The 17081-nt window shown below is 42.0% G+C and overlaps 1 protein-coding gene across 2 annotated transcripts in view; it reads right to left on the reverse strand.

The window, feature by feature from the left end:
- Window positions 1-5930: 5930 nt before the first annotated feature.
- Window positions 5931-17081, reverse strand: part of anp32a (acidic (leucine-rich) nuclear phosphoprotein 32 family, member A) — a 30942-nt gene continuing 19791 nt past the window's right edge. For both annotated transcript variants that reach the window (XM_067971359.1, XM_067971360.1), the window contains exons 2-7: window positions 16000-16149; window positions 15002-15124; window positions 13877-14075; window positions 10159-10301; window positions 7761-7830; window positions 5931-7101 (exon numbers count right to left, since the gene is read on the reverse strand). In XM_067971359.1, the coding sequence (XP_067827460.1) occupies window positions 7043-7101; window positions 7761-7830; window positions 10159-10301; window positions 13877-14075; window positions 15002-15124; window positions 16000-16149 (744 nt within the window). In that variant the 3' untranslated portion in view covers window positions 5931-7042. The remainder of the gene's footprint in view (window positions 7102-7760; window positions 7831-10158; window positions 10302-13876; window positions 14076-15001; window positions 15125-15999; window positions 16150-17081) is intronic.

Here is a 17081-nt window from a genome sequence, read left to right on the forward strand (position 1 = left end):
GATATTTGTGACAAGATAAAACTTATCAAATAGCTATTTGATGAGGGGAGAGAAAGGAATAGAAGGGAATCCTGATAGGGTTAAGATGTAGCCCGCGTAAAGCATAATCGCTGGCATAGGCTGTGCTGTAGTTTCAATATAACTCGATATTTACTAAGTTGCTTCTCTCTCGCAGATGGGTACTTATGCCAAGGAAACGGTTCTACAGGTACCAATGATCTCCTAGAAACCTATCCAAAGGTGAGCCAGGACAGTGAGTATAACTGGCCTAGCCCACTGTACATGACAACACAATCAAGTCAGAGTCTGTCCCCACAGACACACACTTCCTACAGATGGTGATCAGGCACAAGAACGCTAGCTTACTTTTCACCTCCTTGACCCAGCAAGCATAACAATCAATCAGTCTGAGTTCTTCTCGTGAAGTATGGGGTACTGGAGGGGCTATGGAACTATACTCGAGCACAAATCAGCGCCTCAGTAGAGGGAGGGAAAAATAAAGTTGAGATTACCCTGACTTCACAAAATTTTGGAGATATAGGTGGTTGAAACTGTACTGCATCTCAAATGCTGCCTGTAGTGTTCAAATGTAAGGAATCTTACAACACCAGGTTATAGTCCAACAGTTTTATAAAAAAACCGTTGGACTATAACCTGGTGTTGTAAGATTCCTTACATTTGTCCACCCCGGTCCATCACCGGCATCTCCACATCATGTAGTGTTCAAAGAGTATTTTGTCTCTGATCACATCACACGATAAGATCCCTACGTGCTATAAAAATTCCTTAAAAAGAGAAAAAGATTCCGCCAAGCGTTAATGGTGCTTCGGCAGAGCGGTCAGAGTGGCTGTATTGGGACTGTGCGACAGTCCAAAGCGGAGTGGAAGATCAGAGTGCCCTCCTCTGGCCGTTACACAAAAGTCCTCCAAAAGAGAGGCTCAGATGCCTGCACCCTCTGCTGGATGAATGCAGGAACCAGCCATAAAGGAGGTCTCAAAAAGGAGGCTGGACACAGTAGGAATCAAACTCAAAATGCCTCTACTGGTGACAGCTGGACCTTTTTCAGAAGTGAGATGCCAAGCTGATTCAGCCATAGTGCAGAGCAAAGGGTGAGGTTGGTGACAAAGATCACCAAAGATGAACTTAATACACTGGGCTGTATTTAGCAGCATATCATATCACATTGTCCTTTTTTGCATGTAGCTTTCTGGAACCACTTAATATTGAAAAAACTGGATTAAGCAAATAAGATTTTATGCAGACATTTATCATGGTACCTTCTTATATAATCACACTTCTCACTTGAGATATATACAGGGAGACTGCCTGTATAGGTAGGACTGTAGCCCAGAGTCTGCACTTTCAGGAACACAAGAGTAGTCAAGAATGAGAAAAAGTTATTTCAAATTACTGTAATTCCCCAACTTCCCAGTCTAGCATCCAACTGTACTGATTGCCCCTAAAGTCTTTGTCTCAACAAGTTTCCCCAGATCATTCGCTCTTCAAGTAAATTCTTTCTAATTTAGGTTTTAAATTTAGAACCATAGAAAGGTTACAGCACAGGAGGCCATTCGGCCCATTGAGTTCACCTTGTCTTTACCAATTAATATTTTACTCAATCATCCATGATGTTGTGCACAGCAAGTCTGAGAGTATGGTCTCTCTTACAGGTCATATTCACTGTCAAAATAATGGTGAGGCCAATGGCTCTAGTCATTCGCTGTTCAGTGACTCCACTCTGTATGATTGTATATTTAGGTGTATAGTCAGTGACCTCATAAATTATGTGGATGTACACCTATATGAACAATGGCTTCTTACAAAAAGGTCACACCACTGGGCAGAAATATCAAGTCCATGCCTTTGGCTTTTGGGAGAGGCCGAAGTCTTCAAGTAAAAAATTTTAATTTGTTTCTGGGGGAAAAAAAATAAATGGTAGGTTATATTTTTTTTCCTGCAAGCACATTGAGCGATTTGTAGGGAAAAGATAATACAGTACCACAGGCAAGTCACAAATAATACTGAAACTCCTATTACAGCACCTATTGCCATCACAAAGAAATATAACAGGCAAGTGTGGATATTTTAACATCAGGCTCTCCATAGGAAATGTTTACATAGCAGTTTACAATAAAGTGCATACACAGTCAATCTCCTGAGGCCTTGCACATGGCGAGTAAGAGAATAAGGTCACTCCCTTACTTACCTGATGTCTTCATGTTGCTCTTATCTGCTGCTTCTCTTAACTCTTCATGCTTCTTTTTCTTGTTTCCCATTAGGTGAGATGTGGTACAGCAGGGAATGGTGCCATCAATGGCTGCAGGCTGCATTTGGGGTGGTGGGAAAATGTGGTCCTCCGAAGCTCCCTTCTCATCATCTTATTTATGCACTTACATTCCCCCCCCCCTTCCATACCCTTACTCCCATCACAGCCCCTTTCCTTCCTGCCTATCACTACCACTACCCTCTTCCCCTCTGAACCACCCACTAAAACACTGTATCCTCTCCCTTGCTCCACACTCACTCATCACACCTTTAACTCTTCATCCACTCTCCCCCACTCGATGCCCCCTCAAGGGCAATGCCGAGAACACATCATCTTCAACCAGTTTCTCTCCCATTCTCCCTTCCTGGTTCCCTCAGAAGTTTATTTGCTTTCAGAATTCAACTTGTTTTTTAAAAAAAATCAAATTAGAAATGATCTTTCTCTGTACTTGTCTTTCTCTATCCACCTCTCCCTCCCAGGTATTAGAAATGAGAATGTCTCACAGGTGTATTCAGTTAGTATTGACCTTGTGTGTCAGTAATACACAGGTGATAATTAGTTGACTTCAAAATTCAACTGATGTTTCTCTTGGGAATTTAACATTTAACAAAGACTCACTTTTACTATCCGGTTTAATAATTATTTAAATAAAAGTTTAGAAAACACAAAAGGGTTTTTTTTTAAAAAGGAGGGACAGAATTGAAAAGCAGAGAAGTTATGTTAAACTTGTATAGAACCTTGGTTAAAGCACACTTGGAGTACTGTGTACAGTTTTGGTCTCCACATTATAAAAAGGATATAGGGGCACTGGAGAAGGTGGAAAAAAGATTTACTAGGATGATACCAGAACTGAGAGGTTATATTTATCAGGAAAGATTGAGCAAACTGGGGCTCTTTTCTCCAGAAAAAAAGATTGAGGGGTGATCTGATAGAGGTCTTTAAGATTATGAAAGGGTTTGAGAGGTAGACGTGGAGATGATGTTTCCACTTGCGGGGGAGACCAGAACTAGGGGCCATAAATATAAGATAGTCACTAATAAATCCAATACAGAATTCAGGAGAAACTTCTTTACCCTGACAGTGGTTAGAACGTGGAACTCGCTACCACAAGGAATAGTTGAGGTGACTAGCATAGATGCATTTAAGGGGGAGCTAGATAAACACAAGAGAGAAAGAAATAGATGGATATGCTGATAGGGTTAGATGAAGTAGGGAGGGGGGAGGCTCATGTGCAGCATAAACACCAGCATGGACCTGTTGGGCAGAATGGCCTGTTTCTGTGCCGTACATTCTATGTAAAAAGCTGCAACAGGTGTGTCTTCAGAACACCACCGATTTCTCTCCCTCACTCAGCCTGATTGTTTTTTAAAATTATAAAGTACCTCAGTAAAGCTTTTGAAATTTGTCCTCTGGTTTTTAAAACCATTTGGGGGAAGAAGTGCTAGAAAGTCGAGAAAAATATCCCATCAGTAGAACCGGCTGAACGATCCTGATTTATCCTTTGTAAACCGCATACGCTCAGACCACACAATCCAAATTTAGTTCAGAGTCACAGCTCTGGACAAAAAATATCTGGCTTTTGAGAGAGGCTGAAGCCTTCAAGTAAAAATTTTAATGAACACGCAAAAGACAATTCAATAGATAAATTTAATTCATGTTATTGTGTAATTTTAAAACTTTGTTTAAAGCCTTATTTTGGACATTAGGAATTTCAATTACTGAGGAAAAAAAAATCAAAAGCATTTTGAGCAATTTATGGAAACAGTGGCCAGACTGTACAATCACAGGGTGATTGCCCTCACTATAAAATAGTAGTTATTATGTGCCACAGTGAGACACCTTTAACATTGAAAATACCCATCACACCACTGCCTACAATAATCACAGGTACTTAAAATGAGTTTTCAATGAAATTGCACACCCACGTACCAAATTTAAACAAGTCTAGACTCCAGTAGACCGTGAACCTCTCAATCATTCTTCATAGTCTGGACTATTGATTTATGATTCTAATGGAGTCTCCGGATTGTGGGGGGGGGCGTTTGGCTTGTGGAGACCCTGTGCCAAGGTTCGGTCTGGGGCCCTTATATTTTACTAGACAATACTAAATACGCCCGACTTAATCTGGCGTCAAATCCGCTCTTGTACAATCGTTAAAAGGCATGTTTACAATAGGTAAGATAAAAAACGTTGCCAAAATGATAAGCGATAGATAATAAGAGTAAATGACATCGAGCGATTGTAAAGGTCCTGAAACACCATTGTGGTTTCAGTACTAGCCGTACGACAACTCTGAAACTAGCTTTATCTGCACTGAAGTCTCGAATAATATGAATCACCAAGTGGTACTTATAGTTCGCAAGAATAAATTCTGTCTCCTCCTTCCACCTCAGCCATGACTGCGTGAGGGAGGAGTAGGTGAGAAAACGAGTGCTAAGATTGGAGCCCACTATTAGCTGCCGTGCGTCCCCTGGATTACGACTTTTATCAGGTACTGACTCGTTCTCCCACGCGCACACTCGTGTTCACTCACACTTTCACTCTCATCCCAGTCTGCCTCAAGCTCTCTCAAGGAAACGCTCCCACTCCCTGGTCTTAACTCCCTCAATGAGATCATCAGCTTCACTCACCTGGTCTTAACTCCCTCACCTGGAAGTGGGTAAAAGTTTGATGTGTAAAATGTCACTGTTGAGGATACAGCAATAATGGAACCAACCCATCAAACCTAGAACTGCTGCTCCCGTTACTGGATCACTTGCAACATTTGGTATTCATGTACCGAGGATTGTAAAGATCAATAAATATGTCGTATGAGTATTGAGCACCTTTATGTCAAAGAGGTCACCTGTATTTTAAATAAACACAGAGGGGGATAGGGTCAAAGTCTTCCGGCTGTAGGGGTTCTGGATGAAGATTTTGGGACTCAAATCTCGTTCCTCACGAACATGTGTTCACAGCAACAAAACTGCCCCATATTTGGTAATTTCACTCAGATCTCAGTATCTGATGTAGTATCATAGAATTATACAGCACAGAAGGAGACCATTTGGCCTATCGTTGTCTATGCCGGCTCTTTGAAAGAGCTATCCAATTAGCCCCACTCCCCCCTGCTCTTTCCCCACAGCCCTGCAAATTTCTCTTTTTCAAGTATTTATCCAACTCCCTTTTGAAAGCTATTATTGAATTTGCTTCAACCGCCCTTTGAGGCAGCGCATTCCAGATCATAACAACTCACTGCGTTAAAAAAAAGTTCTCCTCGTCCCCCCAGGATTTTTTTTTGCCAGTAGTGTACTCTTCCGAGCTCGAGGCACATTGTCAGAGCACAGCAGAGCAGAGCGAGCTTTATTTTGCGTTGAACACCTGCCGCTGACATTGGTTGCCCAAAATGGGGAAGTGTTCCATTCCCCACCACCAAACCGGCACAGGCACGATGGGCCGAACGGCCTCCTTCTGTGTGGTACCATTCTAGGACAAACATCACTCACCTTAAACAAAAAGGAACTAAACGTATTAGCCAAATCTCCGAGTTGTATAGCCCAACGCAAATCGTAAGAGGTAGAAATAAACGGTTTCCAAAGGCTTTAAATCACAACCCCCCCCCCCTAAAAAGACCCCAAGCCAGCCCGCAATAGTGGCCCTAACACTCAAAAGAAGTCACGAAAAATTGTATATAAAAAAAAAGGATTTATTGAAACTGTTGAATGAATGACAAAAAACAGACACAAAACTAAAAGTTTGGCTTTGCTGAGAAAAAAAACTGCGGAAATTTTTTTGTACAGATGAAATATCAACTAGGAATACAGTCACCCCGGATATGAAAGTAAAACTCTGTACATTCACTAGGCATTCCCCCCACCCCCACCCCTTCCCCCACCCACAGTCAATATTACTGACTTCACTAAGATAAGAAAATACAATTCTGCATTAGTATTATGCCCTCGAATGTATGAAAACACACCCATTCAACACTACGTGCTATAATTATTCTTCTGCATAATGATGCTTGTAAAAAAATTCATCAAAGTGTACAGCACAAGGAGGAAATAAATGCAGCTTTTCTTCTCCTCTACGGTATTCAGATTATATTTTACAGACCAAAAATTAGTACACGGGTGCCGGCAAACAGGGTTCAAACTTAATATTTTTTATTACAACTGTGTATCACACGACCAATCATCGATTAGGACTTTTATTCAAATGGGTGCCATTTTCAGAAGTCAGGCTATAAACAGGGGGTGGGGGGAGAAAGAGAGAGAGAGAGAGAGAGAGGGAAAAAATGGTGGAAAAGAGCGAGTGAGCTTTGGTCACTATTTACAGAAAACATTCCTCACACCTACAAGAGCCAGGAAGAGGGTGGGTTTTTGGGGGGGGGATTTTTTTTTTAAAAAAAACATACACCAGCCTCACTTTCCAAAACTGGCAGCCATTTTCTGCACAATACAAGCACACCCTCTCTCCATTTTGTTTTATTAAGAATATGCCATTTGGTATATGTTGCTGTGGATATGATTCGTGAAATGGTTTAAAATGGCTGCTCAATCCACCCATAACAAAAAAAAAAGACACAACATTACTTGGTTTTGGGCCTCGCCCGCCTGCAATGGCAACTCATCCAAATGCACAACACCAAAAGAAAACAAAAAACCAAACATCCCAGAGCAGCAGTAAGTAGTAATGGGAGTTTTCTTCCTACACTCATCATTCCCACAGCAACAATGGGAGGGGAGGAAACAGGTAAAAACAGTCAATCACAATAGGTTAACATCTGAAATTTATTTAATCATCTTCCTCGCCTTCATCTTCAGGTTCTCGTTTCCTCTTCTGTCCTTTGACCCCTATTTTGAAGAGGGGAAGGCGGAGGGAAAAAAAAAGACATTAGACCAGGGCCAGCAACAGCAAAGTCTACTGGACATACTAATACAACAAGGGATCTGTGTGTGGCATCGAATTACCTTCTCTTGAAGGCATAGGTTCCTTTTGATATACTGCTCCCCAGGCACCAAACACACTCAAATACGAGGATAAACAGTAACAAATGGGAATTTTGGGCATATTTTCCCTCCCTCTCCCTAGCCAAGACGTATCTAGACCAAATGAAGCACCCCCATTACCACCCTCGACTGAGACTGGGTAACTGCAGTCAATTGGAGATCAAACCCGGGATCTCCTGGTCTATGCGACTCAGTGGCAGACTGACCGTACCAACCGAGTCATCAGGGCAGCTCTTTAGGAAGTGATCGAACTGCAGAACTCTCCACAAGTAGTGCATCATATCAATTATTTGGGTTTTTAGAATTACTCAGTGGTGCCAATGCTTAATTTTGTTAACCATTCACTGACTTTGCACTAGTGTTTTAACGCACAAGATTCTCAAGATGGAGGAGGCTTGAAGAGTAAAAAAAAACTGCTCACTACTACATGGCACACACGCAAAATATCTGAATTTATCTGACCTGAAAGAAAAACACAGCGAATACATTACTCTAATTCTCACCTAATTGTTCATCCTCCTCCTCCTCCTCTTCATCTAGTTCGCCATCATTGAAGTCTTCTTCGTCATCCTCCTGCAATGTCAAAACAACCCTTGTGTTACTGGGCAGTAATAACACACTGTAAATACCATACTCAACATGACCCAGAGTTGGTAGCATTCGCCCCTCAGAGCCACAAGGCTGTGTTCAAGCCCCACTCCTGAGCTTAAGCACAACAACTTGCATTTATTACAGTGCCTTTTAATGTAATAGAACGTCCCAAGGTGCTTCACAGGAGTGATTATCAAACAAAATTTGACACCAAGCTACATAAAGGAGGTATTAGTGACAGGTGACCAAAAATCTTTGAAAGCAATTCAACATACTTGAAGTGTTTTGAGATATTTGAGAGACTTGGTGAGACACTATATAAATTAAAGTCTTTTTCTAGGGGACTAAATTTTTGAACTATCGTTCTACCTCCCAGCTTTAAAACCAAACAAGAACCATATTTACATACCACAAAGAACAATTTCCACCCTCTTGCGAGCTTCCAGTCTATTCCTAATGAGACTGGTATCGTTTCATACAATACAGCACAGCACAGTAAACAAGTAGATTAGGAAATGCTAAGCCTTTATACCAACCAGTATCTTTCGCTGCACACAATTTTACAACAATCACTGAAATGCACTGCAAAGCCTGCACGGTAAACTGTGATGGACTCAACCCATAATTGAGAATTTCTCATTTTTCTCTAGAAATGGCTTGATGGCACCCAATGCTGTAATATCAATGAAAATTCTAGTCTTAACTGCAACTTTTTAAATAAATGGATGTGCTTCGCCAGTCTGGGTAGCCCTGCTCCATCTTTTGGTAAGGAGCTGGACAGAGAACGCGAGTTCATTCCAGAGAGGATACTTAAAACCAGCTCAGGCTAGAGGCTGGTCCCAGGGGTGAAAGGCCAGCGTCTAATGCATGGCACCACCTGGCTCCCCTCTCTGCTTTATTAAAAAATGTTTATTTATACAAACAAAAAAATGCTACAGCATATCTCTCTCCTCCTCTCCAAAGTGCACATCCTCGGTGTGATACATATACACCGTCTGATAGCTTAACACTATTCTGCAGCACGGTCTCTCAAGATGCAGAATATCCAGACAGATGATTTTTGATTGACAATCTGATAAGTACATTTAAACTATACCAATGGACAAACAGATTTTTTTGGACAGCTAAGTTATATTACAGGTCACGCGACAAACTAATTATTTGGGACGTGGGGGGGGGATTTCCGAGGAATTCCAACTATATGCACTTACATAGCACCTTTAATGTAGTTAAATACCCTGAGGATATGGGAGGAGGGGGAAAAAGAGAAAAAAAAAGAGTTGAGAAAAGTTGAGGGAGGTAACAAGCTGTGGGAAGAAGCTTTTGAAAGCGAGAAACGATGTTCCACGGTGGAAGGGGTTTGAGAGAGAACGTCAGTGTGCACGGGCTCGACAGCCACCGGTGGAATGGTGGACGTAGACAGCGGCTGGATCTTCCTGGTTTGGTGCACACCATTTTTAAACAAGTATATACAAACAAATCGGGACCGAGTTTGCACATTATAGCTGAAAGTCAGTTAGCATCTACCCCAGTACAGTTGCAGCTTTCCTAGACTGACTACTTTCCACTGTCCCAGTTTTTAAGATTTTACTGCCAACCTAATTGCTCAAAGTCTACAAATGGAAACAACAAACTTGCATTCAGACAGCGCCTTTCATGACCTCAGGACGCCCCAAAGTGCTTTACAGCCAATGAAATACTTTTTGAAGTGTGGTCACAGTTGTAATGTAGGAAACATGGCAGCCAATTTGCACACAGCTAGATCCCACAAACAGCAATGTGATAATGACCAGATAATCTGTTTTAGTGATTTTGGTTGAGGGATAAATACTGGCCTGGACACCAGAGAGAACTCCTCTGCTCTTCTTCAAAATACAGCCATGGGATCTTTTACGTCCACCTGAGGGGGCCGAAGGACCTCGGTTTAACGTCTCATCCAAAAGACAGTACCTCTGACAGTGCAGCACTCCCTCGGTATTGCAATGAAGACAGACATTGACGGGCACACTGCTGAATGTAGTGGGAGTTTGATTATCTGCCATAATGGAGGGGGAACCTCTTCTCCAGATGGATAATTGAGGGCCTTCAGAGGCCTCATGACCAGACTAAATTTGCACAGCCCCATCCAAAGTTACAGCCCAACAGCAAAAGGATATAGCCCAATCCAAACTAAATAAGGAAAGCACTTCATTTATATAGCATCTTATCATGTCTTCAGGATGTCCCAAAGGGCTTTAGAACCAATGGGGCGCTCTCTCAGTGCCAGTCACTTACTTGTTGTTGTAGGGGCTCTAATTTATTGAATCATACCTCGTCCTCTACACTGACAACTTCCTCCTCCTCTTCCCCATCCTCCTCCTCGTCATCCTCATCCTCCTCTTCCTCCTCCCCTTCTTCGTCTTCGTCCTCTTCACACCGAGCCGCCTCATCACATTCTTCCTCCTCGTCAACTTCTGTACATTTCAAATAGAAAATGGTAATTACACTAATGCAACGATTTTGAAATTACACACATATATCCATAATGGAGATTATAAGAATAAAAAGGCATCCAATTACTTGTAGAATGTGGGCAATTTAGAAGACACATACATGAACTTATCTGTCACAAATGTGATGCGGAGAGAGAATTGGAATTGCACAATATATTCTTCAAACTGGGTCAAGCATCTGGCTCTCCAGACTCCACTATGCCACAATGAATTATTGATAATGACCTAACAAATGGCTAAAAAAGAGTCCACATAGAAGAAAGGCTGGTTAAAAAAAAAACTTTCCATAAATCCATTCTTTATCACTTGGAGGTAAGTACAATACTGTTTCTCTGTCTCTCTCATCCTCTGACACCCACCCCCCCCAAATCACCAATGTCACCATCATTTAACAAAAAAAGGCGCAAGACAGAAAATAAATGGAACACAGAACTGGGAAATATTCAACATGACACCGTCTCACACAGCGTTTCCCCCAATAATTGGTTTCAGTTGTGCAGCCACTTAAGAGACAAAATACTGTAGAATTGTGGTTCATGCCATACAAGTTTCACAGGGCCTGGGATATATGCAATTTCACAGGAAATTTTAATTCATGATTTACACCCCCTCCCTCCCTCCCGTGTCTGCACTTCATTTGCACCAGTGTAAAAAGCACAATATTGAAGTCCAGCTCTAGAAGTCCCTCTGTTAAGTAAACGTTAGTTGTCACAACTAGCAGGAGATTATGTGAATGGAGGTTCTGAGTTTGTGCACGTATACCAGACTGTATCCTGCAGTCCCAAAGATATATGCTCTTTGCTGCTCTTAGGCAGGGCTTACAATAAGTTGCAACCGTTCCCTTTTTTTGGGAAGCTTGACTTTCTGGGAGTGCAACATACCCAGTTCATTTTCTCAGAACAGGGTGGCCCCCGGGAACAGCCTTTAATGGAGACAGTCTGGCACGCACAGGACTCCACCCAGTCACTGATGTCATTGAAATGGCCCAGAAGCGAGAAGCCCTAACACTGCAGATCGGAGGCAAGATTCCCCCCTCCAGTATACAATGGGATTTTGGGGGGGGGGTGGGGGAAGAGTGAGAGTTTATGTACAAAGAAAAACTGCCTCCAGACTTTCCTTCCTGTTTAATTCAACAAATAGGAAGTTAAAAATTAACAGGAACTAGTGAAATGATTAATGAATAATTAAATGAATGATTGTGTTACACCGTGCTCAGCACACTGCATAGCCAGAAAATGAGTGCAGGATTTTGCCAATATTGTGGCTGGTCATTGATGGATTCAAAGACAATCCAGCAGAACAACCACAATTAAATAAAACAAATTGCTCGGAGGTTAAAATTTTCCAGGAGAAAGCAACTGCAGAAATAGTGGTCGATTGGTGGAAGATTTCAGTCTCTCCTGTGCGGTTAGAACACTGTCCCCCCCCCACAGCAGTTAACTAATTCAAAATAAACCGAGGAACCAGCAGAAGAGATTGTAAAGTTTAACACCACTGCCGCTCGCGCTGTATTCGATCAAGAACACTGGGTACTGAAAGTTACCAGTAACTAAGTGCAAGAACACGTAGCCCTCACTGCCTCCTAAACTAGTGAAAACTTACAACTCTGCTTCCACGACCACTACAAGCCAATTACGTTTATTTTACGTAAACTACGTAGGTTTGTCTGTGATATTAAGACTGCAATAGAACAGAAAGTAGTGGAAATACACAGCAGGTCCAGCAGTATCTGAAAAGTCAGGTTAAAATGGCATTTTCTCAGGACAGAACTGTGCAATTACAGCAGTTTTATTTCATATTTCCAGTTTGTTTCTTTTTATTTGTAAGTTTGATTGGTACAGCTACTCACAGGGAGAGGGGAATATCACTTTTACAAGTATTACAACTGTAATAAGATTTACAGGCCTCTTCTGTTATACTTTATAATTCGTGGTGATTAACACAAATTAAAAAAAGATTAACATTCATTCAGCACAGTCCAGCCCTTTTCTCTTTCTTTCCCCTCATCCCTTAAGATTAAGCCTGGGTTTCCCTATTAATTAGGGAACTTTAAAAGAACTGTGTACTTCTCTAAAATATGAAGGGATTTAATTTTGTCTGATGATGCACTGGTTAATACATCTATATACATTATAACAGTCACTAACCCATTTAATGACAGTTAAAATAGCACAAAGGAATTTTAGACCAGCACATTAACTGTGTACTTACTACTAGTCGAAATTAAATCCCCGAAGCGTTGAAACAAATAAAACATGACTAGAAATTACTGTCTGTCTTCGACGATGCAATCACGTTAACCCATTTAAAAGAAACGGGCCATTTAAAAGAAACGGGTTAGTGCATTCGTTAAAATAGGAGACAGAGACTCTGATACAAGTGCGTTAAACATTCGTTCAGTAATCTGATTACGACAGAAATTTCCGTGCTGAAGTATCCACGATGAACAGCTACCTTCAGACGTGCTGTGCCGGATAGAGGCCGAAAACCTTTGTGCCGCCTGCTTGAGCTTTCAGGAGATCGAGGCCGACAGGAGCAGCTCGAGAATCGGGTAAAGCGATTGTGTGGTACTCAACATTAGGCTCCATGTTTCATTGTTTGCAGTAAACAGGATGGAATACCAAAACAATGGGGTCAGAAGGGAGGCCAGCCCACTGTGATCATCTAGGACACAAGATGCTAGTGGAGAGTAAAGAGCAAACATTTGGTCCTTGATGATATAGCCTAGGATAATGGTATTTCTTGCCAAAACCCATGCGTTACTCGTATTTTTTTTTGGTGCTTTAGAAAATTGCAGCCTATGAGAGTTAAGTTGGGGTGCAACCTATATGACTATGTGGGAAGGCCTCATGTTTGGTGTACTACATATATGCAGGAGCAGCCTATACATGTGTCTTTCCGCTATCTGAAAGCCAATTAAACCTGCTTCCCTGAAGGTTTGCTCCCCCCAATCACAAGAAAAAAAACTAATACCGACAAGTCTAACCAGATAAAAGCCAACACTTCCGAAATTTGTTCCATTCACCCGTTGTTCACAAAGAGCACAAGGAGACAACCTGGTGCTGGGTGCCCAGGATGCTGTGGTAAACTGGCCCATCTTAACACAGTTTGGTGTGCGAACACTCAATGACTAGGCTCACACGTGAAGAACAGTTATAGACGATGGATGGCTTAAGGGGACAGTTACTCTGATCTCCTGGAGCTTGTCTGACTGCCTACGGGGGTCAGAGGGAACTTCCCAATCTCTCCCCCTCCTAAATTGGCTGAAGGTTTCTTTCCGCCTCTCGCAAGAGATTGCATAACTGCAGGAGGGGTGGGGGGGGGAGGATAAATCTAATAGTGGTCAGGGCAAGCACAATGATCTTTTCCTGCCCTTTCTCCTACAGCCAATGGCGCCCATGAAATCACACCACATCACAACTCAATACCTTCAGGAGTAAACGAGGGCACATTTGCTCTACAACAGATGCTATACAATTGGAAAAGGGAACAGGTCAGGAGTTTAATCTAACAGAGTTCAACGGAAAAAAATGTACCATCTTCTTCCTCCTCTTCGTCATCTAGACCCTCTACATATGCTTCAGTGTCCGAGTCTGGAGCTTCTTTGTCTTCGCGATCGTATCCATCGAGATAAGTCAGTTGTGGGAGAAACTTGAAGACATTTTCTCTGTAATCGTTTAGGTTTGTTACCTCGCAATTGAAAAGGTCTAGACTCCGCAGGCTATCCAATTTTTTCTGTCAATAAGAAAACAAAACACAGAAACCTTTGAATTTGGATCAGAAAACATCAGAAGAGAGTGTTCAAATCTTTCCACACAAAAAAAGAAAATCAGCTTGCAATCGTAGTGTTGGATTATTAGTTTGAAAAATTGTTTTAGATGCAAGATTTCTGCCTAGTTCTTGGGTGTCTCATGATCACAATCTCCAAAAAAAATCACCTACAATGAGAACTGGATATATACTTAAAAAGGAAAAAAATTATAAAAGACTATGGGACTAATTGGATAGCTCTTTGAAAAAGCCAACACAGGCTCGATGGACTGAATGGCCTCCTTCTGCACTATTTATCTCTAAGAATTATGGTTAACAAATAATGATGGGTTTTTTTTTGTTAAGATACAAGTTTCCGTCAACTTTAACTCTGGGCTATACACTGGAGTCACCAGATGCAGTGGGTTTCACGGGGTGTAGAGCCAATTCTGCAGATGGTATGGGCTCGAAGGGTTACTGAGCCTAACTCTGCCAGGGGGACTGAATTAACACACACACAGTCGATGCCTGAAGCCACGCGAGGTTAACGACCATCATTATGAATTTTTAAAATCCCAAACTCCCGCCCGTCAGTCTTGGGAGTAACTGCGTCAAATCAGTACCTTTGTGCTGTGATCAAAACTGGCAGAATTAGATACAAAAAGGGATGTATTTTTTTTTTAAAAAGGCCGTCACTCAAATTTTTATAACGGGCTTCATCTTTTAAAAAAAAAACGGCCTCAACAGTGGTCCACATCTGGTCAGGATTTATTGTAAAGAACATTCTCCATGCATCAGTATTGTAGCTTTTCTTTCAATATCTCCAACCCGCCTGGGTGTGAATGCCTAATGCCGTTGCTTCAGAGACCAACTCCAATTCAGTTAGAAACTTCAGGCGCAGGGCTACTCACCAGAGGTTCTATTGTGCCGAGATCTTTTATTTTGTTGCCGCTGAGGTTGAGATGCGTGAGGTTCGGACATTTTTCCGCCAACACTTCTAGTCCGCCTGAGATTCTGTTATCACTTAGCTCGAGCTACACATAAAACGTATTAAGTATTGCACCGTTAGCATTAATGTAAACTAGAAATCCATTTTTAAAAACAAAAATTTGGAGCAAGAACTCAGCCCGTCGAGCCCACTCCATTTAGAGTCCATATGTTTAAGTATTTAATCATGGACTCCCCTCCCGCGTCGGTAAACAGGAATCTAAGCAGGGCATCAAGTCTTTCATTGCAGAATTAATACAAAAATGTTGATCCATCAGTACTAGAGCCAAGACAAGAATGGTTCCAGACCAAAGGGAGGTAGAGGGAGATAATGCCACCCATAACAGAAAAACAATGGGATAGAACAACTTGATAGCCACCAAGGCCAATGGACACACCACCAATGGTGACCACCATCATATCATCCTAGGGACGCCAGATTCTTTAGCTCGGCGGTTAATAAATCAAGAGAGCGCTTGAAATTAAGGTTGAAGAACCAGCAGTATAAAAATGTCAAATAAACAAGTGAGTGCGCAAAGGGACCCACACGGACTGCAGAGATTCAAGGCGGCTCACCACCACCTTCTCAAGGGCAATTAGGGATGGGCAATAAATGCCAGCCTCGCCCACATCCCATGAACGAATAAAAAAAATTACCAACAAAACTACATATCAGCTGCACACAGGGATATTTATTGGAGACTGCCCAAGAACCTTCCAGTGTATGTGTGAGGCAATCAATAGGGCACATTCACAATTCAGATTCAGTCCAATGCCAATTGTCGTTGGCCCCCCCACCTCCCCAAAATACATTTCACCCCTGGAATTGGACAGCTACTTATTCTGGCATCACCCAAATTCAAACAGGCGCCATTAACAAACCGCAGGAGCTGTCGGAAGCAGCCAACGGACTATCACCTACCTTCTTTAGTTTGTTTAACTTTGGTAGGTTTGCAACTGACAATAAGCCTACGTTGATGGTGCTAAGGAATTCCAATTCTTCAAACTCATCTGAGAGGCCCTCGATTTTGCCTTCGTTTGAACGACAATTGTCGAGAACAAGTTCTTTCACCTGGGAAGACAGACACGAAATAAAATAAATAAACTTCCCGCAAGTACAGATTTTTGCCGTTTTAACGGTGCCCCTATAAAACAGCACAGGAGGCCGCACTGCAAGTCAGAAGTTTTCAAGCATTTGTGGGGACCACCTGTCCACCCACACCCACACACTTTGCTTGGCCATAGACAGACAGAGACTTGAAGCTCTTGCCGACTTCCTGTAATCCCCTTGCAAAATACTCAGAAAATGTATACAGTTGGAGACTTTGATAATGGGACAGTTGTTTACTATCGCAGTCATAAATTGTACCAGATGATTGCTTTATAGCTTAAAAATGATTTATTTAACCACAACGCAACTACATAGGAAACACAGACTTGTTAGAAGTAATATAGTAACAAAGCCAGCTTCTACCATTCAGTACTGTTAGCCACAGTTATACCCTAAATACGGCATAGCCAAGTAGAGATGGAGTATAGAAAATAACTGGTTCAGTTAGACCAATTTCTTTTCATTATTATTATTCCTTTTCTAGGAAATGCAACTCAAGTTCAAGAATAATAGCAGGGGAGGGGAAGAGACAGACAAGACGTAGCGTGTGGAGCAACTCCAGACATGTTGGCATAGTGACTGAGGAACACCAAAGCATTGTCCTTACAAGTGTTCGGCACTAAGATTGCATCCGGTGCGACTGCCCATATCCCCATCGTCATCTCAAGTTGCACCCTCAATTTATGACTGCCAGAAGACAAGAGACTAGACCAGGAATAAGGGTAGCACCAAATCTAAAAGTGAATTGCAGGAGTGGCAGTGTGGATCTTTGTCCATGAAGTTGATTTACAAAGAATGAGGATGGGCATAATTTAACATTCTTTATCATCGTTTCAAGACGACAAAAAGGGAGCCTGGAGGTGGAATTCTGAGTTGGGAGAGATCACATGGCT

Source organism: Heptranchias perlo, chromosome 34 (genome assembly GCF_035084215.1).
Source record: "Heptranchias perlo isolate sHepPer1 chromosome 34, sHepPer1.hap1, whole genome shotgun sequence".
Classification (NCBI taxonomy): Eukaryota; Metazoa; Chordata; class Chondrichthyes; order Hexanchiformes; family Hexanchidae; genus Heptranchias; species Heptranchias perlo.